General features: G+C 31.5%; 2 protein-coding genes across 5 annotated transcripts in view; both read right to left on the bottom strand.

Annotated features, from left to right (window-relative positions):
• LOC136986153 (profilin-like) overlaps positions 1 to 22339 on the bottom strand; it is a 29164-nt gene extending 6825 nt beyond the window's left edge. For 2 of the 4 annotated variants that reach the window (XM_067283633.1, XM_067283634.1), the window contains exons 1-2: positions 22105 to 22337; positions 204 to 378 (exon numbers count right to left, since the gene is read on the bottom strand). In XM_067283633.1, the coding sequence (XP_067139734.1) occupies positions 204 to 378; positions 22105 to 22227 (298 nt within the window). In that variant the 5' untranslated portion in view covers positions 22228 to 22337. Of the gene's footprint in view, positions 1 to 203; positions 379 to 22104 lie in introns of all 4 variants that reach the window. The other 2 variants (XM_067283637.1, XM_067283636.1) reach the window with 2 other exon arrangements.
• Positions 22340 to 24674: 2335 nt separating this feature from the next.
• Positions 24675 to 25923, bottom strand: LOC136986157 (uncharacterized). Its single transcript, XM_067283641.1, has 5 exons — positions 25742 to 25923; positions 25552 to 25668; positions 25309 to 25469; positions 24854 to 25202; positions 24675 to 24752 (listed from the first exon to the last, which is right to left on the bottom strand). Exons 1-5 carry the CDS (start codon positions 25910 to 25912, stop codon positions 24675 to 24677), a joined length of 876 nt encoding a protein of 291 aa, XP_067139742.1. The 5' UTR covers positions 25913 to 25923.
• Positions 25924 to 26578: the final 655 nt, after the last annotated feature.

The raw sequence follows: 26578 nt of genomic DNA, 5'->3' as shown, positions 1-26578 counted from the left end.
GATTTAGTGATAAAACTGCATACACTTCCCTAACAGCACTTTATAGTTAGATTATTATATGTCAAGCAACAATTATAATCCAAACAGTTGTTACAAAATCATAAGTTCAGTATAAGTTTAAAATAGTTTAAGTTCATTCTGAAGTAAAAATTTATAGAATCAAAATGCTAACTTGCAAGTTTTAATAATAAAATTATATTTACATGTATTAGTTGCAACAACAATTAAAGCAGAACTTCCTTTCCTTCCTCTAAGAAGCGAATTCTCTGCATGCAGACAATAATACTTATCTTCACCTAAACGAATCCCAGATTCTGTAAAGGAATTAGGATTGGTCCTCATAGTGTCAGCAATTAATTTCAATTCTTGTTGTGTCACCTATAAAATAAATACAATAAATTAATTTTACAATTAATATCTAGAAATATTAAATTTGTAAAAAATCAATCAACAATTTAAACATGCAACTAACTATTCTGACAAACTAACCAAATATTACCAATTTTTCAAATATACTGCATTAATTTAAACAGAAGATACTGTATCTAGTTGAAGACTCCAAAGAATCAAAGTAATCTTAATTTCTACAACCTCACCCATGAATTCTTAAATAGACAAGACAAACTTGTGTCAACAGAAGATTTCAGTATTTATTGCAAGTTATATATTGTCTTCCACGGCTTCAAAATCTGAAACCTTCACTTCCCATTTTAGATTCTGAATCAATGGTAATTTTCAGTCACATTCCAGAGTATTTAGTTTTATTCATTATACACCTATGATTTTAGTATACGAAAACTATACAAAAGACTGAATCCATGTTCACATGCAATCATGCTCATTGTTTAAAGCAGTGTTCCACAACCGGTGTGAGTGGTGTGCAATCACATGGTGAAAAGGTATGGCGTGAACTTTTACATATTTTGTTAATTCTAAGTTTTATTTATATATTTTGAATACTTTTGAATAATATGTGGCAGAGAATGAAATACAAGCATAAGAAACATAACAGTTATGTTTCTTATGCTTGTATTTCATTCTCTGCCACAGCACTGAAGAAATAAGATGTCTGTTTATTCTTTATTAGAAAAATCACACATTTTTATGTATTCTAAGAAATTATATGTAAAATAAATTTGCTCACAGACATTGATGTCTGTTTAATAATACTAGGTTAGTGGCATTACATAATTTATTAATAGTATCATATAAGTTTGAGGGGAATAACATTTTGGTGTGCCGTGTTGAGTCGTGAGTGTGCCACAAGTAGAAAAAGGTTGAGAAACACTGGTTTAAAGAATCAGAAATGCAATATTTCTTGAGAGAGAGTGCTGCACAACTTAAATGAGATCAAACTAACTTTGTCTCAAATATTTTCTAGTACAAATATTGGTCAAATAAAATCATTAAATGACTCCATAGTAAGATTCATGGCACTAGAAGTCACTAATTTGATGTGTCAAATCTAACATTGAGATAAACCTGAAACAAGTGCATTTTACATCTGAATAAAGCAATCCTTATATTATCCAAAAGAGATTATGGGTTATATCAAGATGTTAAGAAATATTGTATTACTCGTTTTCCTACAAGAGTGCCTATTAAAATTGTGTATTAAGTTTTAATTGTAACAAAAAAGGTTTAATTCCCACTTCAATCTTTTCGTCCAGAATGTTCTAAATTTAATTATAAAATTTAATGATGGTAACTTAATTGCTTACCTTTAACCCAAATTACATATGTTTAATCAGGTTATAGCTCAAGAATGAATGAATCTAGTGTTATTTCATTATTAATACAGTAAACAAACTGCAAAATTATGACAACCAAAAAACAGTATCTTTAAAACCAGAGTTCTTACAGACAATTTAAAATCTTCTAAAGCCCATCTCTAAAATTTTCTAAAGGACTTTATGAAAATTATCTTTAAAGCATAATGTTTAAAAGATGCACTAGTTTGATCTTAAGACTACTTTTATGAAGTCTGTCAATTAAGTCTCAGTAACAATTTTAGAAAAATGCATTTTATTATTCAAATCAATTAGGCAAGAGTTCTATGTAGTTTCTCCATTATTTAAAATTTCTTGCTAAATCCTTGAATGTAGTCTTAGTCTATCTGGAATAAGATTACATTCAAGAATTTCGAGTCAGTAACGTGTGTCCAGAATATTTTTCTGGACACATTACTTTGATCAAAACCACATAATCTCATCTTTGGCATGAAATCAATTTTTTCCATGTAAGGATTCTCCTTGATCTTTGCAACAAAATCAAAATTTTACAGGGTAAATAGGAGGGATGCTCCAGTATTTTCAACCCTCTAGTAAAAATTGCAAGAGGAACTGGGATTCTTTATTAGGCTGCAATTTGGAAAAAATTGTAGACCTATGAATTCCCACTGTCTGTCCTTCCTTAATCTTGAGAACGGAGTTAGATGAAAGCTGAGACCAAATATGGAAAGCTTAAAGACAGGAGACCCCAAGTAACTATATATGAACTTCCAATGCAAACTGGAAGTTACATTATTTCAATTCAAAAATTTTCCCTAGGAGTTAGATGACTGGCACAACTTGATTGCTGAAGAAAAAGCATGATGTACAGGGGCAAAACTACTAATTTAAAAGTGGAGAGCATATATTTTAATTAAAAAATACAATTAAAACTTGCAGCCTGGTATTGTGACAATATCATATTACATATTTGCTCATTCTCCATTCGTTCCAGACTACAGTAGATCAGGTGCTGTCACAGCTATTTCAGAATTGTTCCATCTATCCATCTTGCAACAGTTCCTTAGAGCAATGACTGATTTCCACATGCTACAGGATATGTGGAAATTCCTGTAGTTACTTAAGATAATTTGTGGCATTTTTATCCAACTTTGTTCTGATCTTTTAATTTTTTATGATGAATACAAATACAAATTGTTATTGTTACTATAGAAACAACTTCACGACATCACTCGAAAACACAACATTGATGTTCATCTTTGTTAAAGTTAATAAACTAGCTACTATAAAAAAAAGGTGCATTGATTAATTTAGCTTTTACTGTAATTAGGATTGTCTTGAGTTATTTCATTAGTAAATATTGGCATGACAGTCAAATCATATATTTAATACATAATTGGCATATCATTTGGCATGTTTACTATATAATGGACTATGGACTAAGATGATAGCAGAACAAGTGCTAAACACAGACTGATGTAGTATGGGCACAATCCAGGACTTCCCCTCTTGTCACTCACTTAACAAGTGACATTTCACATAAGCCATTTTTTACAATTTGTTTTGCCCATTATGTGAATTACTTGTTATGAGAGGTGCTTGTTAAGTTCCACTATATAGCATGTTTTAAGCAAAAAGTAAATTTTACAACTATACATGACACTACCTATGAGAATAAAAAAATTCTTTACATTATATCTAAATTCTAGATAAAGAAACCGTTTTAAATAATAAAATTATAATTTTATCCTTACTTTGCTTAGACCAATTTAAAATGTAAATTGTTCTGATGCTATAATTGAATATGAATAATTAAATATTTCATATTCCTATTTAAAAACACCCTTTAACCTCAAATTAAAATTAGTATATTCAGATAACATTTCAGTTTTAATACATTGAGAAGTAGCCAAGTCACTTTGATCTATGCTTGTTTTTACTTTAAATATAATCAAAATTTAAAATAATTTGGATTAATTGCTTCCTGTATTTTCTGATTAGATTTTATTATGGTGGCTTTAGAGAATTCCATTGCCATGACATTTAAAATTTGTATCATCTTTTACACAGTTAAAATACAAAAATCATTTTTTAAATTTCAAAAAACTAGATGTTGTATTGGAAACACCCTGTTCAGTACAGTACATCTTATCAGAAGATAAGTAATTTTGATGAAAAAACTATTGATAAGTCTTAAGTTAATTTGAAGTTAGTATTAATATTACAATTGTTTAAAATATTGACTTAAAATATTAATTTTTTTCAGTTACAAAAATTTGTATAAAGTATAATTCAGACAAATTAACTGGTATGTGAAAATATCTTTACACAAAAGTTAAAATATTGTCTTTCAATTCCAATAATAATTGGTGATAATCATTTTTTACAATGATAAAATTAAAAGCAGAGTTTAATCAGTTAATGATTTAAAATTTCAAAGAAAAAAAAATCCACTAACAGATTAGGATCCACTATTGCTATTGTAAAAAATAAGCAATTTTAGAATGATATTTTATATCAAATTTAAGAAAATATTCAGAAAATAACTGATAAATTTTCAACTGATAACATAGAAATGAATATTATGAGTGAAATGTAAAGCAAAATCAGACTGTTGATGACTAAACTGATTAGATTACTAATATTTGTTCTTCAAATGTCAACAAACGAATTATTTTAATCATGAATTTTGAAAATTACTTAAATTACAGGAGTTTTTAAAAAACTAACATTAAAATTAGAAAACAATCAATTTCTTAGTTTTATTTATTTAAATTAGAACAAAGATTTCTCTATTTTTAATTTAATATTTCAAATCTAAATATAAAAAAAATGTCAAAGATTCTGTCTTAATTATAATGAACAGTGAACAATAAAATCTAAACTCAATTTACAACATGCATTCAAAAATTAAAGTTGATAAATATTCAAATTATACATTAACATTGAATTAAAATAAATAGATGTTTTTCTTAATTCAAAGTATTTTCTGCAATTTCAGTCTTAATTTCTGAAAATATCAATTACTTCTGTAAAAGTATAGGAAATGGATAACTGACTAGATGTTGATTTAAGATAACCAAATTTCACACATTAAAGCCAAAAACAATTGCCTAATTATATTGGGTTATACTACCATTACTACTACTACTAATTAAATTCTAAATAATTTGGCACAAGAGGTAGGTGTTAGGAAGCATCTCTTGCTACATTTAATAATAATTTTAATAACTTAGGTTCTGGAAGAAAAGTATCGGCCCGAAGCGGGACAAAGTATAATAAAAGTATAATTAAAATTGTTTAAAGTTTTCATTACATAGTTTTATATAAAAACACAGGACATTCACTTTTCATAACTCTGCATGTGCTAGATAAGTATTTCCTATCTAAATTTCCTTCCTGTAAATTCTGGAAAGGCTTTACTAAACCATTTCTTGAAACAATTTATAGTTTTAAAATAAAAATGCCATTTTTTAATTTCAAATAATTCTATTATTAAACTTAAATGCTTAAGAAAAGAAAAATGTTTAAAATCAAATTTTACTGATAAAAAAATTCAGATAACTTTACAAAACAGATAGCAATTTCAAATAGGTTTAAAGTCCTCAATTTAAAACAATTGTATGATTTACTTGTATTAAAAAGAACAGGAATTAAATGTGTCTAAGTAAAAAAAGAATTTTTTTAAATAAAAACTTAAATAAATGAAGCAAGTAAAAAATTTAAGTTCAAAAAAAGAAAAAAAAACAAACAATCTAAGGGGGAGAAAAGTAATATTTTTGAACTAATTAAAAACAAATATAGAATTGATCATCTAATTCAGAAGGTCGTCAGTGATCAAATTATCAAATCTTTCATCTGAAAGAAAGATTTCACACAGGCATACACGTGTAATTTAGATAGTGACAATACAAAGCATTGGATAGTAAACCTTTATTTCCAATTCATTTAAATTTATGAAAAATAACTCAATCTCTTCATCTTTTACAGTACTGCAACTTTAGACTTTTATAATCACTTAACAGATCTGCACATTCTTGCACAAGTCCAATTTACGTTTCTATATACAGTAGAATCTGCTTGTTGTAATCACTTTGAAACTCACCTATGTCAATGATTGATAACATGAAGCAGAGAAGGAAAGACTAATTACTGGAAACTGGTTTTATTGACAGATGTAAAAGTACTTATTTAATTAAGCTTTGTTTTAAAATTTAAAGCTTTAAATTGAAAACAACATAACCAACACAAACAAAAAAAAATGGAGTCGGGTTAAGGAAGTTTAGATTAATACACAAAAATCAGAATTTTAACAAATACTTATCTTGCATAATTTGTTTATACATGTTTACAATATTAATCAGCAAGGTTATAAAGAATATCATGACATTCAAAATATGTAATTACAATACAACATTTATATATAAATGTCTCTAAACTTGATTTCTAATTCAAACCAAACAAAAAACTGCCAAATTATTGGACTAATCTTTTCTTCCAGAAAGTCTAAATTATAATTATTAAAACTATCACAAGGTGGTGCCATAACTACCTACATCTTGACAAATCAATGTTTCTAATCATTTACTTAGCAATATAATACTCTTGGCAATTCATTTCATTTGTATACATTTTATTAAATCATAGCTACTAAGAATAAAAAAATAGAGATGCATTTATAATTAAAACAAAAATAGTACATAGATTTATATTATTAATTTCAAAGATTTTTAATATATATATATACACACACACACACAAAATAAGCAAGGAAAATACAAGAAAAAATGATTAAGGGAAAAAATTAACCTAACCTAACCTAGGAACAAACCAGTGCACCAACTAGTGCAAATAACCAACAGCATGTGTTCCTGTCTCTCTCTCTGCACTATTTATTTGTTGACAGACCAAGTTTGGTTGATTTATGATATTTAGATTAAAAACTAAAATTTAAATCACACTATCACTGAATAATTTGGTGGACTCTGCCTCCCTGACTCGTAATGATAAATTGGACAGCTAGTCATTAATTTAAAGTTGTACATTTAAAAAATTTTTCAATTTAACTACTCTAAAAATTCAATTTCTTCCTCCCATATTTCAATTTTTGTTGAAAACCCTATCATTAGCAATTCATGTACTATTAACACAATGGAAAGCTATAGCCACACTCAGATTTAAGGGTAACTTCAAAAATAAGCTTTTATATAGAATTTTATAGCTACATTACATTTTCTATAAGATCAGATGAATCAAGTTCTCATTAGTATTAATAACATTAATATTTATTTAACAATTACTCTACTGAACTTCAGGTCATGCCATCAATTTGTATTCGCATTAGTCAGCTTGACATGACTCATTTCATAGAATGATGTGCATGAGTGTGCATTTCAGAGCATTTGAATGTGCAATCAAGTGCTCAGTTTAAAGATGGGATATTTATATCCCATGTTTAATATAAACTCTTAAAACTAAGTACACAGTTCCTACTCAAATTTTTGTTTTAATTTCCACGACTTTCCCTGACCAACTTTGTACAAATTCCCTGACCCTCGTCTCTTACAGTCCTGCCTTACAGTATGGCACATTGATGAAATAAAACAGCATTTGACTTCCTATGCACATGTTTTGCTTCTCCAATATTTTAATTAGTTATTTTTTCTAATTAACAGTTATATATAATTGCTGAAATATTAAAATTAAAAATAAAATGTTTTATTAAAATTCTGTTATTAATCTAACCATAAGTCTACATGGCTTGAAAAGAAAAAATTAATTATTAATAAATTCAATATAATTGTACAGAAGTATATATTTATTAAATTTAATCTTAATAAATTTCCTGAACTTTATAATATATTAATAAATTGGAAAAAAAATCAAAAGTTGCTTTGTCATGCAATCAAAATTATTAAAATAAAAAATAATTTATTTTTCATTTTAATTTCAATACCACCATTAAATTTTTTTATCATTTTGTGTACATTGTAAATTTTTAGGAAAATTGTGTGTAAGCATGGGAGAAATTCGGGATCATGAAAATATTCTGCACCCCTTTTCATAAGTTGGTATTGCATCACATTACTTCTTGCTGCCTGTAGACAGCTACACTTAGTCAGGCATATTGTCAGCAAAAAAATCAGCAAGGCAGCCAAGAAAGCATAAAGCATATTATTCCCTGACTGACAATTTTTAACAAATTCCCTGACATTCCATGACTTTCTGAACACTAATGAAAATCCAACTTTCCAGGTGCATAGGAAACCTGTAAGTATTTGTGCCTAATATTTTTCAAATTTCTCATACAAAATCAGAAAAGTCATCATTTTTCATAAATTCATATACCAATAGGGTGTGCTATTGGTGTATGCACAATAGTATAATATACAAAATACTAAAAGCAACCTTGAATTAAACCATATAATTTCCCTAAAAATGAAAAAAGCAATATCCTTCTGACAACTGGAACATGGATACATAATGTTTAATTCATTTTTTATCCCAGAATTATTTGCTATTCTCTTAAACTATTATTATACAGTATATAAACACACACAAAATGTAAGATACTTAGTTTAAAATCATGAAAAAAATAGAAAAAGAAATAGTGGAGCTAGACAAAGCAATGGGTTAGCTGGTTGAGCCAAGGGGCAAATGAGGGGATTGAATGATGCAAGCAAAAGCTGGGCCTTTAGGAATAAGCAAATGGAATAAAGTGAATGAAGGGTTGGACTGTATCTACAAATTCTATTATTCACAAATCCATCAATTTGTGAATAATAGAATAAATCTAAATTTTTGTGTAAATGATCAAGGCTCCCCTAATATGTATACATTTCTAAATTTGCAAATACTGTAAAACTAGACAAATTTTCTAAAACTATACATAAAAAAGATCAATAAAACTCTGTTTTTAATAAATAAAAACTGGTTTATTGGTTTCAATAAGAAAAATACTACATAGCACACAATGCAACACTCTTTGTAGCATGGCCCATTTTATAGCACAACTTTGTGAACTAAGTTTTGACAACACATCTTAAAAATAGCTTGACTGAACCACATCTTAAACCTACACTTCTGAAGTGCTCATTTCCATCAGAAAAACAGTTGCCAGGGAGAAAGCAATATTTGAGTATTCTTGTTTAGCAATTTGGAAGAGATTAAATGCAAGAGATTCGTACTAGCCGAGTTCCCACCATATCCACTGAAAATCATCTGCAAAATTAGTCCTTTGCATTAATTGCCAGTTTGAATTATTTGCTTTTCCATTATTAATTTTTTTGTATGTTAAATTTTTAGATCTCTTGATTTATTATTTATAATAGTAACCACTTTCAAGTTTCAAAACTCTCAATGGGTTTCACAATTAAAATAAGTTGGGAACCTCACCTAATCTCTTCTGCCATTAGCTAACATTATATCAGTGTTCCGCAACATTTATCTACTTGCGGCACACCCATGACTCAACACAGCACACCAAAATGTTATTACCCTAAAATACGGATGAAATGATACTATTAATAGAATTACATAGTGCCACTAACCTATTATTATTATTATCATCATCATCCTTTTTCTTCTTATTATTAAACAGACAAACACCTGTGAGCAAATTTATTTTACATTTAATTCTCTTAGAATACATAAAAATGCGTGGCTTGTAATAAAGAATAAACAATCATCATCTTATTTCATCAGTTCTGTGACAAAGAATGAAATACAAGCATAACAAACACAGCAACTGTGATAAAACAAATAAAACTTGACAATTAATAGAATATGAAAAAGTTCGCGTCACACCTTTCAGCTTGTGACGGCACATCAGTGTGCTGCAGCACACCGGTTGCGGAACACTGCATTATATGATAGATGAAAACTGTTCATACTATTTTCTACTTAACTTGTTACTCATGTGAAAAAGTATCATCATAATCTATATACCTTCACAGAAAAAGGTTTATTGGAATTAGGCCCAGGGTAGTCAGGGGACAAATCTGCATAGTTGATACACAAGTTGCACAAAAAATTTGAGGACGATACTATTGAAATTAGAGTGACAACGTGAGTGCCCCAAAGAGTGCCACCTACTGTTATCAGTGGGAGGCACTCATGTTGAAACCAGATGGCACTGTTCTTACAGAGGCATGTCATCAAGAAACATTCAGTGTTGTATAGTATCATTGCATATCTGTGTTCTGCAGGAGTTTCCCTACAGAAAAACCATCATATGACCTTTTTCTTTCCAAATCCCACACAGACTATTGCCAATGATTTGGTTCAAAGTGAGAGTTAGCAGTAGATTAGATTTGTATTATTATTTCATACAGTGTTCCTACAAAACTTGGTCTCAGTCCATAAAATTACTCCATATTTACCCACATGTCTTTCCTGCATTGCTTACTTGATGCATAGACCAGTTAACAAGGTAACTTCCTGAAAAAAAGTCATATTATCCATGTTTTAGTCAAAATTTTAGCTACTTTGGTTCATTTTCTCCCATGAGCAGCTTTCTTACTGGCACAGCAGGATGTTAATTAGGCATTTTTGAGGTAAAATTTATTTAATAGATTGGCTTTAGGCCAATTTTATGCTTGATACAGCAATAACCTTTGTCACTGAAACCAATATTTGATTTAAAATGATATGATTGGAATTTTTGGATACCTCGTACAAATTTTTGGAGAAATTGAAGATTAAACATTTCAGAAATTTTGTTCTGAATTAACTAATTTACTTTCGGAAGTGTTATCTTAAATCTCTAAATAGTGTAGCATATGACAGAAGTTTCATATCTATGAAAAAAATTCTCATTTGAATCATTCTAACAATATAAACTACTCTAAGAGCATTTATTTTAATAAAAACACTTAGTGTGTTTTAATAATCAATTCAGAAATATTAAATTTCTGATTTAAAAAAGGGGTTAATTCTATTCACATGTATGCAGTATTTATTTTTTTTTTATTTATACAATATTTGACTGATTATAGGTAATCTAATCATAAGCATGAACTTGCAAACTCTTTAATGTATAAAGTACTTATCTAATTAGTAAATTGTCTTTATATATTACAACTGCTAAACGATGGTTAATATACTAACTCATAAGACCAGCAAAATTGTCACCTGTCAAACTTCCATTGAAAAGCTAATGAAAATGTTTGCCAGACAAGTGATAATGTCTGGTTTTTAGGTTATGTTAATTTACTTTTTTAACTATAATTTGAGGGAAAAAGACAATCAAAAAGCATTTCATATTTCAATTTTTGCAAATTACACTTACAAGGGAACTGTCGGAGTGTCATCTAATAGATTTTAATAAAATTTAGTTAATAATTACGTTAAAAGTATACAAACTCTTAGTGAATACTAGAAATTTGTCAGTGTTAATCAGAGTTATTAGCAATCAAATGTCGTACTATTTTATAGTAGTTTAACACAAATATGAAAATTTTTAGAAGTGAAAGGGTCGCGCAGGAAGACGGCGATATTACATTTAGAATAAATTCTGGAATTTTCGAAAATGGGAGAAGAATTAATAAAATTTAGTTTAATTACGTTAAAAGTATACAAACTCTATATTAAACTTGTAATGTTTACTAAAAGTGTTAATCAGGATTAATAGCAATCAAATGTCGTACTATTTTATAGTAGTTTAACACAAATATGAAAATTTTTAGTAGTGAAAGGGTCGTGGAGGAAGATACAGTAATACCTCGATTTTCATTGACTTTGGTTTTCGTCGATTTTTTGCAAAAAATTTGCCTAGGATTTCGTCGGCGTGCCACATGATCTCGTTGCTAATTTTGCGAAAACAAAGAGCGACCCACGCATTTTTCTGCTCACAAGTCGTCGTGGCGGTGTTTTTTGCTGTACGAGCATTACTCCGCGCGTCTAGCCAAACAATTCCATTGCTTCCATTCTTTTTAGTTCCATCGTGGGACCAAAGAAAGTTTCCAGAGCCAGTAGCCCTTCGAACAAGGCCAGGAACACGATCGAGTTGAAGGAAATCATTAAAAAATACGTGACTGGCATTAAAATTGCTGAAATCGGTCGCATGTACTGTACTTTTCGGGAAGTCATCATCCACGATAAGTTTCGTTGTGGCGAAAAAGGAAGCAAAAAGGAGGCTAATGTAGCGAAAGGCGTAAATGTGCTAATGAAACAGAGACCGCAAACAATTGAAGAGGCCGAACAGTTATTAATTTCGATCAATCAAAAACAGTTAGATGGTGATCTGTTTCGGAGACCATTGTATTAGTTTTTTTATACTCATTTTATATTAATTTCTTAATTTTTTTAGTATTAAACACTACGAAAACAGAGGTATCACTGTATTACATTTACAGAGTAGAAGAAGAAATAACTCAAATATTATAAAAGATTAGATATATATACTAATTTAACAATGAAATTTAATATAAAAGTATTGATAGAATAAATATAAAGAAAACAACCGAAACGTAATAAATAAATACATTTTAATAGATATATTTAAAAGTTATTATATTCACAAATTATTAGATGGACAACTATTTACATGATATTTTTCAACAAAGCAAGATAACAGAATCTGTTGGCATCGTGCACATTTAACAAATCGAAGATTTTCGCAATTACTCTCGACACAATTTAAACTGTCAGTGTTTAAAAAAGAAAAACAAACTTGTTTTACATTTAAGAATTGACACTTTTCATTTATGAGTCCAGAAGCGAACCATGCATGTTTAATCAAATTATTAAATATTGGCGCAGATAATTGATGATGAAGAATCGAATGTAATTTTATAATGCCATTTCTAGTTGTCCAAAACAATTTCATCGAAGAATCATTACAGAATAATTGTATAGCATTTAAAATTTCTTTAGCTAAAAGTTTTAATTGTTTATGAAATCCGACATCTAAAGGTTGGCATATAGACGTACACTTTGGTAGAATAATTAATATTTCGCATGAATTTTGATTTGTAGATGTTTGAAATACTGTATTATAAATATTAGTATTTGTTTGTCCACTCCACGAGTCAATTATTAATAAAGAGTTTTCTGTATATTTGGAGATAATACGTCTTTTACATAGTTTGTAATAATTGCTGTAGATAATTTGCCAGATGAGCTAGCTGTAACAGTTACGATTGGGGCATTGAACAGCAATGCTTGAACTCTACGTCCAAAGGTTCCACGAGCCTCTTGTAAGCAAATAAATACATTACCTACAACTTGTCCGTTAGCATTAATTAAATATTGAACAGTGTAGGAATGCGTTACTTTATTACTTGGAGAATGTGCAAATCCAATAGTGTTTTTTTCTCCTTTATATGAAAGTGTTCTTGGTGAAATCATTTCGTATGAAAAACCACACTGATCTGTATTGAATATGAAGTTACGTGAATAAGACTACAATAAATTTTTTACTGTTGTTTGAAATTGCGCAGCTTTTACTAATTATCCTTTTCGTTCACTATTTCTGTTTTATTTACAAGTTTTGTAATCTTTCGAGATACTAATCTATATTCTTTTTTAAATTTTGCAACCCAAGAATCACTAGCGGTAAACTTAATTGAACTATTCAGTTGAAGAAATTTCTGTAATGCCCATATTTTTAATTGATTTCCTTTAACAATTTTATAGCTGCCTCGAGCTTCGTCAAACATTTGTTTAGTATGTTCTTTAATGATTTTTAACGTTTCAATTCTATGCTTTCGAGATTTAAATTTTTTTTTCCCATTTATATAAATCACTAAAACGTTTTAATTCTTTAGCTCCTTTCCGCTGTAATGTGTGCAATTTCCATTTTGGGTGTTTCTTATGCAAGTTAAGAATTTCTTCTTTTCGTTTTGTTGAGATTATATTCTTATCGAATTTTTCATCATCTGAATATCCTGATTCACAGTCAGTGTCTGCGTTATCAGTTTCTTTCTCTAGAAGCAGACGTGTTATTTTATTATCTGAAATAGGCCTATCTATAATCAAATTATTATTTTCCATCTGACAAAACTCTTCGTCATCTCTACTTGCATAACTACTTAAAATATCACTAAATGCATTAAAAAGCAGTTTGGCTACCTGTTTATCAACGTCTGAAATATTAGGCCTACAAATATTTTCTGTAGGCCAAACATTATCACAAAACGTTTAAATTCTGCTATAATGTTTTGAATATTTACATTTAATTCTCCCATTTTCGAAAACTAGAATTCATTCATAAATGTAATAGCGCTGTCTTCCTCCGTGACCTCTTCACTACTAAAAATTTGCATATTTGTGTTAACACTTTTAGTAAACATTACAAATTTAATATAGAGTTTGTATACTTTTAACGTAATTATTAACTAAATTTTATTAAAATCTATTAGATGACACTCCGACAGTTCCCTTGTTAGTACAGTGACAGTGCTTGTATAAATTACATGATCAAACAGTAAATGCAACTTGATACATAAATGAACAATGGGATATCATTATTGACACACTTGTTGACTGTCTACAGAAATTTAAACCACAATAAATGTTTGCAATGTTAAAACCATCTGATTAATTATTGTCCTTGTCATTTCTTCATTGTGTTAAGGTGCTAACAGTTTCAGAAATCAAGACACTAGATCCAGTTAATTTGTTAATTTCAATTTTTCTGTAATATGCTCCATTATAAATAATTGTTTAATAATTAATTTTATGATAGCCTTTTAATACTATGGTTAGTAAAACCAGAATTTCTGTAATCCTAATTTTATTTGCTTAATTGTGAGATCCAGGCGTAATTTTACATAAAATTAAGAATCTTAAGCCTCTTTCGCCATTGCAATTGTAAAGAAATCATCGTACAGGAAACAGATTGAATATCACCCATACTATCAACAACTGGCTGAGAAATATAACATCTGAGTACTAAATGATAAACAACACAGTGTTAAAAGGAGGAGAAACTATGTCTAAATAGAGGAAAGCATACAAGTCTTGAACCAAATATGGACACGACAGCTGCAGTTGGACGACATCATAACGTCAGCTACACCCTTCACCTCACACCCGCAAATTCGTCATCCAAACAGTCGATCACGTGAATATTTTTTCCAAGCTAAATTGATAAAAGGGAGGAGAGAACTCAAGTCAGAGTGGACGCTATCATTAGACGCCATATATGGCAAACTCCACCAAGGCTCCCCTTTCTCCATACCCTAGGCAGACATAGCCAGGACCAGACATTGCCAGACCTATTTTGACGCTGACACTGCTATAGAAGAGGACCCAAAGCTTGACATATTCCTAGACCTCCATGCAAGAAGTCTCTCATCTCTCCACCCTCAACAGACTTCTCTAAGAAGCGACCGATTCAACTTCCTATCTCCATATGAAGACCTACACAACTCGAAATGCCTCAAGGTTGACAAATTGGTTCTCTATTCAAGGTATTTTAATTAGAACGATTGTAAGCTCTCTCTTCAGAAACACAACTCATGATGCGACGTGTTACGCATAAAAATTCATCGTGCAAATTAGTAGGGTCCGTGTAACTAGCTCAAAATACATATATTTTATGCTTTGTATTTAGTTCTAGTATTTAGATATATAAAAAACACTTGTTTGTTATGTTTAAACCTGTCTACTCCTCGGTAACTGACACACCTATCGATTTACTCTCAACATCTCCACTCCACTACTTGCCCTCCTAAGCCATCTGACGACCCTGAGGGTACGACTATGCAGACACGAGCAAGCAAGAATATGTAGCAAGAGGCAAGACGCGATAAATATCAAAACCTGTCAGATATGTGCGAGAACCAGAAATTCGCTCTCGCCAGCGTTATTTCTCGCTTCTCGCTTGTGCATGGTTTTCCTTTGCGAAAACGAAATCGCTCGCAACCTCTCGCTCGCTCTAAATTTGCGTCTGCATAGTCGCACCCTGAGATCGGGTTCCACCAACTAATTAAGTAGTCATTATTATTTCATCCTCTGCTATTTTGCTATTGAAATTATTTTTAAAACATCAATTTTTTGTAAGTTACAGATTCAAAATAAATTTCCCTAAAATACTGTCATTAAGAGTTACTTTTTTTTAAATAAAAATCCTTAATTCTTAAATTTTCCACTATTCAAAATTTCTCAATCTCAAAACATCTATCTAATCTAGAATGATATTTAAGATGGCATCAGTATTGAAGGTAAGAGTGTAGAAATTTTTTCAGAAGTTAATGGAAAAGGTCAAAAAGCATTTAGAAACAGAAAAAGATGTGTCAATGTCAACTTAATGGGCTGATTACAGAAATGACGATTGACAAGCCTAAAGATCAAGACTAAAATTAGTGTCACTAATACGGCTTAAATTGCTTCTCACGAATAGCAGCCACAAATGGCTTAATGAATGCTGTTACAGTTGCTCTTTTCTAATACTTTGGCTTTAACCAATTGGCATTTTGTGATATCAGAAAATGGGAGATTATGAATGCACATGAAGTAAAAAGTCGGTAAAAAATTTTTTGAAATAGAAAATGGTTTTAATTAATAGAATTAAGGCTCACCAAGCAAGAGGGAAAAAGAAGGGTTTGACAAATTCAATAAATAGAAAAAAGGTAGAAAATTCAAGATTATTATTTTCCCCATAAGGCTAGGAACACACACACGCATAAAATTTGGTGTAAAATCTAGCATAAAACAGAAACTGAAAAAAAGAGTAGAGCATGTCTACTTTTTACACCAAAATTCCTCCAACAAAGAGAAGTCTTTTTTTTTTTGTGATGTCAAAGTAGATACATGATTTTTATTCTAATAATGGCAGCAATGAGGGTTAACCCTATAATTGTGACAGTCTCAAAAGAACGAAAAATAAATGAAATAAGAGTTTATTGAATCTGTTCAACCATATCAGTGTCATGTATAAAGACACTGTATTTAAACGTTTATGGATGGCTATAAGTGCAAAATTTCAAACAGGTAGGTCTAGTAGAATTGATATATAGACCTAGTATTTAGATCACACGTATTCCAAATTCAAATTAAAGAACAAGTGTATTAATTTAAATTTTCTATATTATAGCAAAGGAAGTGGAGAAAAAAAAATGGAAGGTACAAAGGGATAGATAGATATCTGAGAGGAAAAAATAAAATTAGCACTGTTAGTGGCAGTGGTGTTTCCTATTCGGCCAGAATTTTTACGTGTGTGTTATGGCATAAAAGCATAAAACAAACTGAACTGAAAGTTGAATTCTGATTCAGTTTTCTGCCACACAATTTTATGCATGTGTGTTCTTGGTCTAAGAACAGCTCAGCTTGTTATGACAACTTTTTGATTGCTTCATGTTTTTACAAAGAATTAGTATCTCTCTCATCTAACAGTTATTTATAGAATCTTAGATGGAAACCTTGTTTATTAAAATTCCAGAATTAAATGCTGGCTATTGTATGACAAAAACCTAAATCCAAGTTCTGAATGGGAAATTTAAATCAAGTGATTTGTTCAGTTCCTTAATTCAAGTATTTATGCCATGATTTTGGCTTGCCTCTAGCAGAGCCTACCCGTAGCTTTAACCTGCATATCAAACTGGTAATAAATCTTTTAAAACAATTTTAAGGAAGCAAGGATTTAATAATGGCTGTGGCTTAAACCTGATTTCTGTAATTGGCTGAATAAGCTCATTTGATAAAGTCGTCTGCATTTGGGTAGAAAACCAGACAAAAGCTTACAAACAAGAAATAAAGTAACATTTTTAATGCCTCTGACTTCTTGACCATTAATATGAAAATTTGTTTGGCTATCATTTATAGATCTTGGTATGATACAATGCTGGGTAAGCATATCAACAGTAACATCACTCGTGATGAACTGCCTCCTTTGTTGACACTATATAGTTTCCCATGATTGACATTTTCTAATTTTATTTGGGACAAAAGATGATTATCCCTCACAATATTAAGAATATTCCATTAACAAATATTAGCTAAAAAATGTATTGAAAGACACATGAAGTATAGTTTATCCACACTTCATATCTCAATAAATTACATTATAATGTAGTAGAATGTCTGATATCAGATTTCATTACTGAAAACATCAGACGACATCCATACTCGATTTGATTTACTGAATAACTAAAATGTTACAAAGCCATACGAACCTATTATTTATTGATTAAAATACAAGTTTTTATTATTTAGAACTTTGCGGTGTATGAATAAGAGAACAGTATTCTAACAAACAGATTTTAGAAACTTTTCAAGTATCATTTACAAATCATTTCAGACTTTTCCATTCACATTTAAAAACAAGTTAAATTCTTGTAGTACCTTTTCACATGCTAACATTCCAGTTTAGCCTAATTTGTTCTTGTTAAATAAGTATTAGTTTTAATACTTAGAGTAGCATAAAAATGTCTATGCTAAATACCACAAGAGTCCAGTGCAAATTTATGCTGAAGTGTGAGGGGGAAGTATTTTTAATCAACAGTTACAGCTTTTGAGTGTTTACATTTAGGCTGATTATTAAGATTACTATTTTGTATTAGCTACTATTTACAAGAAACAAAATGTACAACTGTATAAAATCTTATGTTACTTAATAACAACTTAATAGAAGAAACAAAACATTAACCTAAAAACAATTTAATCTGAATTTAAAATTAAACAGGTATTTTACAGCTTTGCACATTTATTGCACATTACTAAAAATGGGTTACATTTTTATGGACAGAACATAAGTGTTTCCTTTCTAAGATGAATAAATCTAGCATAGTTTTTTTTAAATATTCTCATAGATGTCTGATTTGTTTCTTTGTAAAACTGCTTTTGCTGATTATATGGAAATGATTTGTTAATCAGGAGTTAATATTTTTGTAAATGTGTGTTCAATATACTATCTGTTACTAAAAAGTTACTAGTGGCCAATGTCTGGTCATTATGTATGTGGAAACTATTTGGTCCAGGTTTACATTGATTATTATGAAACTGGGTTTTTCTCCTGTGCTATCTCACTGTTGAATGTATTGTAGTGAGCAGTCATCTGACTTTTTGGGGCAGTAAAATGATATTGTTGCATCATTTTTAAACTCATAGGACTCATAGGATTGAATACAGCCTTCTTTTTGACTCTGAATTTGGCAAATAATTTTATTCTCCTTATTCTGGATTTTTTGTTCTCATTATGGATCTGAATATGGCAAAAAATTTTCCAATTACCATATAAATTTGTTTGAAAGATTTGTCTCAGTTTATAGTAGCATGTTATTAAAAACAAAGGAAGAAATAACATGTCTTACCAATGTGTTTAACCTTAGTACTATTTTACTTTAAATTTTATTTAAAACTAGCAATTATAGAAATACCCAAAGAAAAAGTACACTAGGAAAAATTTATTAGTTGATTCAGGATATTAGACAATTTTGCTAAAGTATCTTTTCCATCCAGCATTAAAAACCCTTTTGATTTAAATATTCAGTTAAAGAAACAAATATCTAATTACTGTAAAATTAACTGAGTGAACTTATGTGAATCATTTAAAATCTATTTCCTGAATACATGGCAAACAAAGCTCTACTACTTTCTAAAAGCAGAGTTTATCTTTTTTTTTCTTATCTTTCTTCTCCCTATGTTTCTAACATTGCTCACAACTTAAAACTATCAACATTTATGATTATCGATATTAAATTTTTATACTACTAAAACATGTAAATTATCCCGGAACATTTTAAATTACCTAGTAAATATTAACCATTAATACCAAAAAAATGGTGTTATGAGATCAAAAATGGCATACACTAAAAAATTGTGCTAAGTAATATACAATAAAAAAATTTATTCCAATTTGCAGTTGCTAACTTTAATCAGATTACTTAATACTTTAGATAATCTAATTGTTTGAACAAGTCCTATTTTCTGCAGTACGTCAATTCCTTTCATTGCAATTTGATGTTTAGGTGAGTGAATCTTAACAGCTAAATGAACTGACAAAAATATTTTCTTCGAATACTTATTTCTTAGTTATAAATGGTCACAAGACAAGACCTGTTTACAGAAAAAATGACTCAGTTCCTCAATGTTGCATTTCAACAATAGCTGACACACCACTGATAAGATTCTATCAATTCAATAGTCATAAATAAATTATATCTTTACACACACTTAAATTATGATTACAATAAGTGACATGAATCAGACAGAACTTGGCAAGTTTGTCATTTAACATAAGCAAACATTAAGAACTTATTATGGAATGACAATTTTATCCATACATTACCAGTTGAACTTGACCTCAGGAATTTAGCAAATACTAGTTTTATTCAAAATTCTTTAATGTGTTCATCTATTAGCAATAGAATTTAATTTTTTGAATGAAAACTTTAAAAAGTTCAACTTTGATTAATCCAGATAAATTACTTGTTTGAATGCTTCTTTAAAAATTGTGATTCTCCATTTCCCCCTCACTTTAGCACAAATGAACATAATATACCTTAATTTGCAATTTTTTGTTAAATTCAAACATTGACAACATAAAACTTTCAAGTTAATACTAATTGGACAAGTTTAGTTTCATAAAGACCACTCATGACTCAAAATTTGTTAAAACAGGTCTTACCTAATGACATTAAATTTATTGACCATATTTAATTGAAAGTTAAGGTTGTTATAACTGAATTATATTATAATCATTATTTCTAAGTTTCAAACTTAAAACCTTTATTCTAGAAATATAATTTTATATGCAACTTAATTACTACCAATTTAATTAGAAATTATACTATCAATTGTACAAACATTTAAGAAAATGCTGATCAGGCAGATTTATAATACTAAGTTTTTTTATAATAATTAAAATCCAAATTTATTTTTCTGTAACATTCAATTACTTTATAAACCTTCCCAAAACAAATTACGATCTGCAAATAGTTCTCCAAGCTTTAAAAAAAAGAATAAAAATAATTTACTATAATTACAATATGAAATTTAAAATTGTATTATGTATAATCGTGTACATTTACTTAACTATTAACCAAGCTAAAATCGTTATTGTAAGAATGCACATTTACGAGAAAATACAAAATTTAAATTTCATATTAATAAAATAGTATTAATACTATAAATATTCGTGGAAAAATTTTATAATCACATTAATGTGTATTTTGTAAAATCACTTTCTTCATTACAAGAGAACTACAAATACTCCACAAATCCATTGTAGATTTTTTATGAGGTCGGATGTTTCAACATTATAAATCAATTCATTTAAGATACTGCTATTATTATTATAGATTAAAATCAATTTTTTTTTAAAACTCCTACCAGAAACTGGACATTTATATAACAGTTTATAATTGATTTTCTTCACAGAATGCAAGTCATTCAGAGAATGAATTCCACATCTGATTTGAAACAAAGGAAAAATTGATTTTATTCAGAGCCCTTTCAACGTAACGTTTTGAAATGAACTATTTCTAAACTTATAGTGAACAAACAATTTCAACCAAACAAGTGACAAGTATATCGTGGTCATAACCACTTGCTGCTAACTCTAAATTTTGCAGTTTTTCAATAATAGCTCATTCCTATTCAACACATTCTATTTGGGAGCATAAAACAGATGCAAAATTTGAAACAGTTAAGTAACATGGCAGATTTTTGGTAGACAATTAGAAGTTGATCCAATTTGCAAATCCCATTTTCTAAAAATCAGTTTTGCAGTTTGCCACGGACAATTCTTTACTCAATACGTTCAAGATACAATGCTCCTTTAAAGTTTTTAATATTGTTAAAGGCTTTTCAGTATGTAATATAAAATCATCTCAGTAGAAAAACACATGATGATTTGTTCAAAGCACTTAAAAATGTAGACCTGTGTTTAAGTTTACCTTTAAAAAAGTATTTTTGGGAAGAGCAGTTTGCCTCCACATGCAGGAAACAAGCATTTTATTTTAAATTGTCAAATATAATACAAACCTCATGTGATCACTTAAATCGACCGTATTTTAATCGAGATTTAAATGGAAAATTTATTTTGTCCGCGATATACAGGTTTTTTACAACAAAAAGATTACCTGTAGCGATTTTTATACTCCGATAACCTTAAAATTTAATACAGAAAGAAAGACATCGATTTACATTTACTTTAACAGTTAGAGAATTGTTAGTAATTTAGATTTACTTCGATTTTTAGAAATTTGGCCGACTTATCTACGGTTCTACCCTCAAGCCAAATAGAAACTTTGACCGGTTCTGTAAAAGGGCGTACACGAACGAAATTAGGAGATAAATATAACAGAATATACTTTCTTACAAGCGATTATTCGCGAATAAATTAAATAATCGGGGGACGGGAGCGGATAGGGGAGAACGGTTAACACGATTTAAGCGAGTAACGAGGTTAGGCTTAAATCTGACTCACCGGTTTGGGTATATCTTTTTCGAATTTAGCCCAAATGGCACCATCTTGTAAACCGGCAATTACTGCTAATCTGCAGGATACTTGTGCACAAATTTGATTGTCGACGTAAGCTTGCCAAGACATGATATCGGACTAAATTAACGATTAAACGTACACGCAAACAGCGAACCTCCCTGCGAGTAAACGCCGGCTGTGACGATCTGTCGTCTGATTAAGAGTGTGGGAAGGCGGTATTCATCCGCCGGTTTTTATCGCTTGTTACTTTTATTTAAAATTAGCCAAAAGTCGCTTAATTTTTTACTCGTGAGCGTGTTAAATAAATTTAAAAAATATTTAAACGCGTTAAATTTGCGTGTTAATTTAAAACGAAATATTATGATTATTTTCAAGATTTCAAATCGTCGTTTTAAAAAATACTTTTACTTTTACTATTTGTGCTATAAATGTAAAATGTATTAATAATTATACAGAGTTTAATTCTCTTTTAAATTATTATTTTTAATTATTTAAACGTTTATTCGTTTATTGATAACATATAATTAAAACGAAATATTATAAAATGGATAATTTTATAGTGATTTTGTAATATTTATGATGAGATAAACTAATTCCGTTTATTTCTAAAAAGTATTAATTTGGAACTCGATTTTTGGAAGAGTAATACCGCATCGGATGCGAAACGTCCAGTGAGTTAATCGAGTATGACGTAATGGTCCAACCATTATATCAATCGACATCGATTCTATATCCTAATAATCATTCCGAAAATTACCATTTTATCGAGAGTAAAATAAAGGAAAAATTATTTTAAAAAATAAAATATATTTTATTACATTTTTATCGTGTCTATTTTAAAAATTCTAAACGTAATGTATTTTCTACATGGGGGGGGAACGCTTTCCCCCAAGATTGCAGAGCGGCCCTGTGCGATCAAATAATGTCTAATGAACCACACCCCTACGGGCGACCCTTCGCGAGATATAGCCCCCCCAAAATCGGGCCGCGCGCGATCGGCCGATCGGGTGGTGAGGGCTATACCTACGTCACTTCCGGTCACGTGACACCTACATATACCAAAAATTTGTTTGTTTCATCGCACAGGGGGTCTACAATTTGGGTCGGTTCTCGCCCTCTCCTTACCAATTAATCATCGAAACGAAATCAATATAAACGAGCGAGAGTAACCTCGTTGCCACCTTTAATACCACTTAGGCGACCGATGTGAGTAAAGTAAGCGATCGGAACGACTTAAACTAAACATCTAAAGTAACTAAACTAAACTAAACAAAACATTCCGTAAAGTCCTATATTTCGATCATTAATATTAATTATAGTATATAATATAATAAAATAAATTAAAATATTGATACGATTTTAGTTTCCGTTATAAAGATTACTTAAAGCAATAATTTATTCGTTAGTTTTGAGTACCAACCATTTATTGCTATATTAATATTTTAATAACGTCGATAATTATTAATAAATAACTTTACCAACTTTAACGAAAATAATACGCATTTTTATTTACCCTCAAAATCGGGTTGCGCGCGAGGTCGCGACGCGCGTCGCTCTGCTGAGTATCGCGCGCGAGGTCGCGACGCGCGTCGCTCTGCTGAGTATCGCGCGCGACTGTAACCGCTCGTAAACTCACTAACCATTTCCGGCTTACCCATTTGGGTAATTCTCTCTGAACTGATTATGAACCCAATACACGTAAGTTAGATCACGTCAATTGACTGGCGCGCTGCTAACCGAAAAGAATCACACATTCTAACTGCCGATGTAAAAGGCGAAAAAAACAGATTCTACACTAACCTTCAAAAGCAACTCCTCTTGCGTATCCCGCGACGTCTTTTCGCTAGCTTGCGACGCATAGCCTCTTCGTGATGTGATCGAGAGGTCGCTGGTTCCCGCCTCGGCCCGGTCCTGGGGATCGTTGACGAAAGTGCTGATGGCGCCCGATGTTGTCTGAAAACTTATAATCCAAGTTTCAAATCCGACTTATAGTTTAGTTCACACTGAGCGAATATCGAAAGCCAATGCGAAAAGTACCCGATTTTTACCCAGCCTATCATTTGCAAGCAAGCAAAAACATGTCGAAAAACAAAATGGCCGTTTCCGATATTCCGTCGTTAACCACGTTTGTTTATTTATTGAGAAAGAAAGATACGTCGAAAAGAAAACGATGCTGGGTGAGAGGAATATTAAAATTCCGTAATTACAACATTTACTCTATTGCTTAGGAAGTTTCTGTAGCCATCTTGAAAACAAGAACCACGTGACAACTAGCGGGAATACGAGTGGTGGCGAAATTTTTTCGCTAACGAAAAACCTCAACTGTTCCGAACTTCGAAGCGATTCACGAAATGGTAAAATTCGCCGGAAACGACGTCATGTCTGACGTGTTATTCGCTCTGCTTTTCGCATTCGCCAACGAATCACGCTCAGTATGAACTAAGCTTAACTGCCGATGTAAAAAGAGAAGAAAACAGACACTCACCCTCACAGCGCCTCCCCTGCGTCTCCCGCAAGAGGAGGCGCTGTCCTCTCGCTATCTGGCGACATCTTGGTTACGATGCACAGCCGCTGGTCCCAGCTTCCGCTTGATCTTTCTGGTCGACGACAAAGGTGTTGGTTGCGTCCGATGCCTGAAAAATCACATAATCCAGGTTTCAAATCCGCAAAGAAGTATCCTTCGGTCACGCGCACTTCACTACACAAGCTTCGGTACACAAGCTTCACTACTCACTGGGCGGTCTTCATCCTCCAGCTGTTCCTCTTCGTCGCTGTCGGGCACGTGGATATCGCTATATGGCTCGTCAGGCGGCAGATCTTGGTCCGCGGGCACACCGATCGTCAGGAGTTGGAGACCCTGGCGACCGGGACCTGGGTAGACGGCTGCGATATGCTCAACAAACTGCCGGAATTTTGCCGCTGTTGTTGGCAACTTAGACAGGAACCGCGTTCTGTATACGTAGCTGCACGTGTAACTCTGCAAGCTCCTGTCCGTGCGGAGGGACTTGATGGACCTCTTCAGCCAGCGATGTCTACACTCGATGTTTTGAGTGTGGGCCTCAGAATCTTCGCTGTTGACGAATCTACGAGAAGAAAAAAGAAAAATGTCACTTTTCGGTATCCTTCTCAAAACGCTCATTCATTTCTTTTTTTTTCACTTAACACATAGCACAGTATCATCCTCCTTACCTCCCGGGGCCCTGCTGGCTGTGATTCACGGTCTTATGTTCCGAGAAGCCCATCGTCGTACAGCCGCGATATTGGGGCGCGCTGTCGGAAAGCACTATGGAACCAGGAGCTATGTATCTGGACATGTAGCTCCAAAGAACGCGCCTGCTTTTGTTCTCCACCTGAAAGAATACGAGAAAATATAACACAAAACTTCCACTAAAAGTAAATAATAACAGGAAATAATGTTTCGTTACTACTTACATGCCAGTACATAACTTCTTTCGTTTCCCGACAATAGGCACCAAATATAGTTATTTGGGTGCCTTTGGTTATGCGCCCGCGGTTGTACTTTCTTCTTCTAGTAAAAGTTTCATCAATCTGAAAAGAAAAACATATGTATATAGACATAGACGGTATATCGGCGAAGTCAGAAACTTGGATCGATCGTCACCTCGACGTGCAGGCCTTTACCGCCAAGCTGGTGATTTTGATTGTTCGAGACGAAAATCTCCGCAATTTCCCGGCAGAAGTTATACCAGTCTACCGCTGTTTGACGTGACACGCCGCATTGTGAGGCGGCGTCGGTGACCGGCAGCTTCAGGACCCATGAGAATATAATCATAAGCACCTGTTAAATACAAAAAAAATAAATTATCTCAAAACATACATCATCTTTACGATCGAATTAGAGAAACACGTAACGTGACGTGAAACCGCCGATTTTGTGGGTGTTCTCCCCCGACCCTGTTAAACCCCTTACGGCTACTTACTTTCTATTGTCTTAGATGTGAGTCATCAACTCCCAAGGGTAGGGTTAAACAGGATCATTCCAGAATGGCGAAAGACAAAAGAACAAAGGAACAAAGAAAGAAGAAATACGAAAAATATAATATATCCAAAATATGGCATACTGCAACGATATTATACCTCTTGAGCAGAAAGCTGAGCGCCTTCAAAAAATGTATTCTTTGTACAAGAGAGGCTACCACTGCACATGGGCCGCCAGACAAAGCCACCTGTCCGCCTACGCATTTTTTTTCTTTGCGATAGTTTTTCGCAGCGGTAGACAAATCCAAACCTCTCCGCTGGTGCCGGCTCTTTCCTCATCGCGCCTGAAAAATACGACAAATTGAATTAGCTAACAGATACTTGCGTACGGCACTTTTGTACAGGAGGAAATCAAGGAAATTTTACCTCCACACTTAGAACACGACGGTACAAAGCCGGTCAGGTCCGGATGGGGCACAAGTCCCACCATGTGGCAAAATTTCTCGGCGGCAAGTTCGTT

Source organism: Centruroides vittatus, unplaced genomic scaffold (genome assembly GCF_030686945.1).
Source record: "Centruroides vittatus isolate TY-2023 unplaced genomic scaffold, ASM3068694v2 scaffold_1014, whole genome shotgun sequence".
Lineage (NCBI taxonomy): Eukaryota > Metazoa > Arthropoda > Arachnida > Scorpiones > Buthidae > Centruroides > Centruroides vittatus.
Note: the sequence above shows the minus strand (reverse complement) of the source record. Positions and strands in the feature narration are given on the sequence as shown.

Coding starts and splice junctions, on each gene's coding strand:
- LOC136986157 (XM_067283641.1), bottom strand. CDS start 25,912: ATGATTATATTCTCATGGGTCCTGAAGCTGCCGGTCACCGACGCCGCC. Junction 25,470..25,551: donor AAGAAGTTATGTACTGGCAT/GTAAGTAGTAAC, acceptor GTATTCTTTCAG/GTGGAGAACAAAAGCAGGCG. Junction 25,203..25,308: donor AGCCAGCAGGGCCCCGGGAG/GTAAGGAGGATG, acceptor TTCTTCTCGTAG/ATTCGTCAACAGCGAAGATT.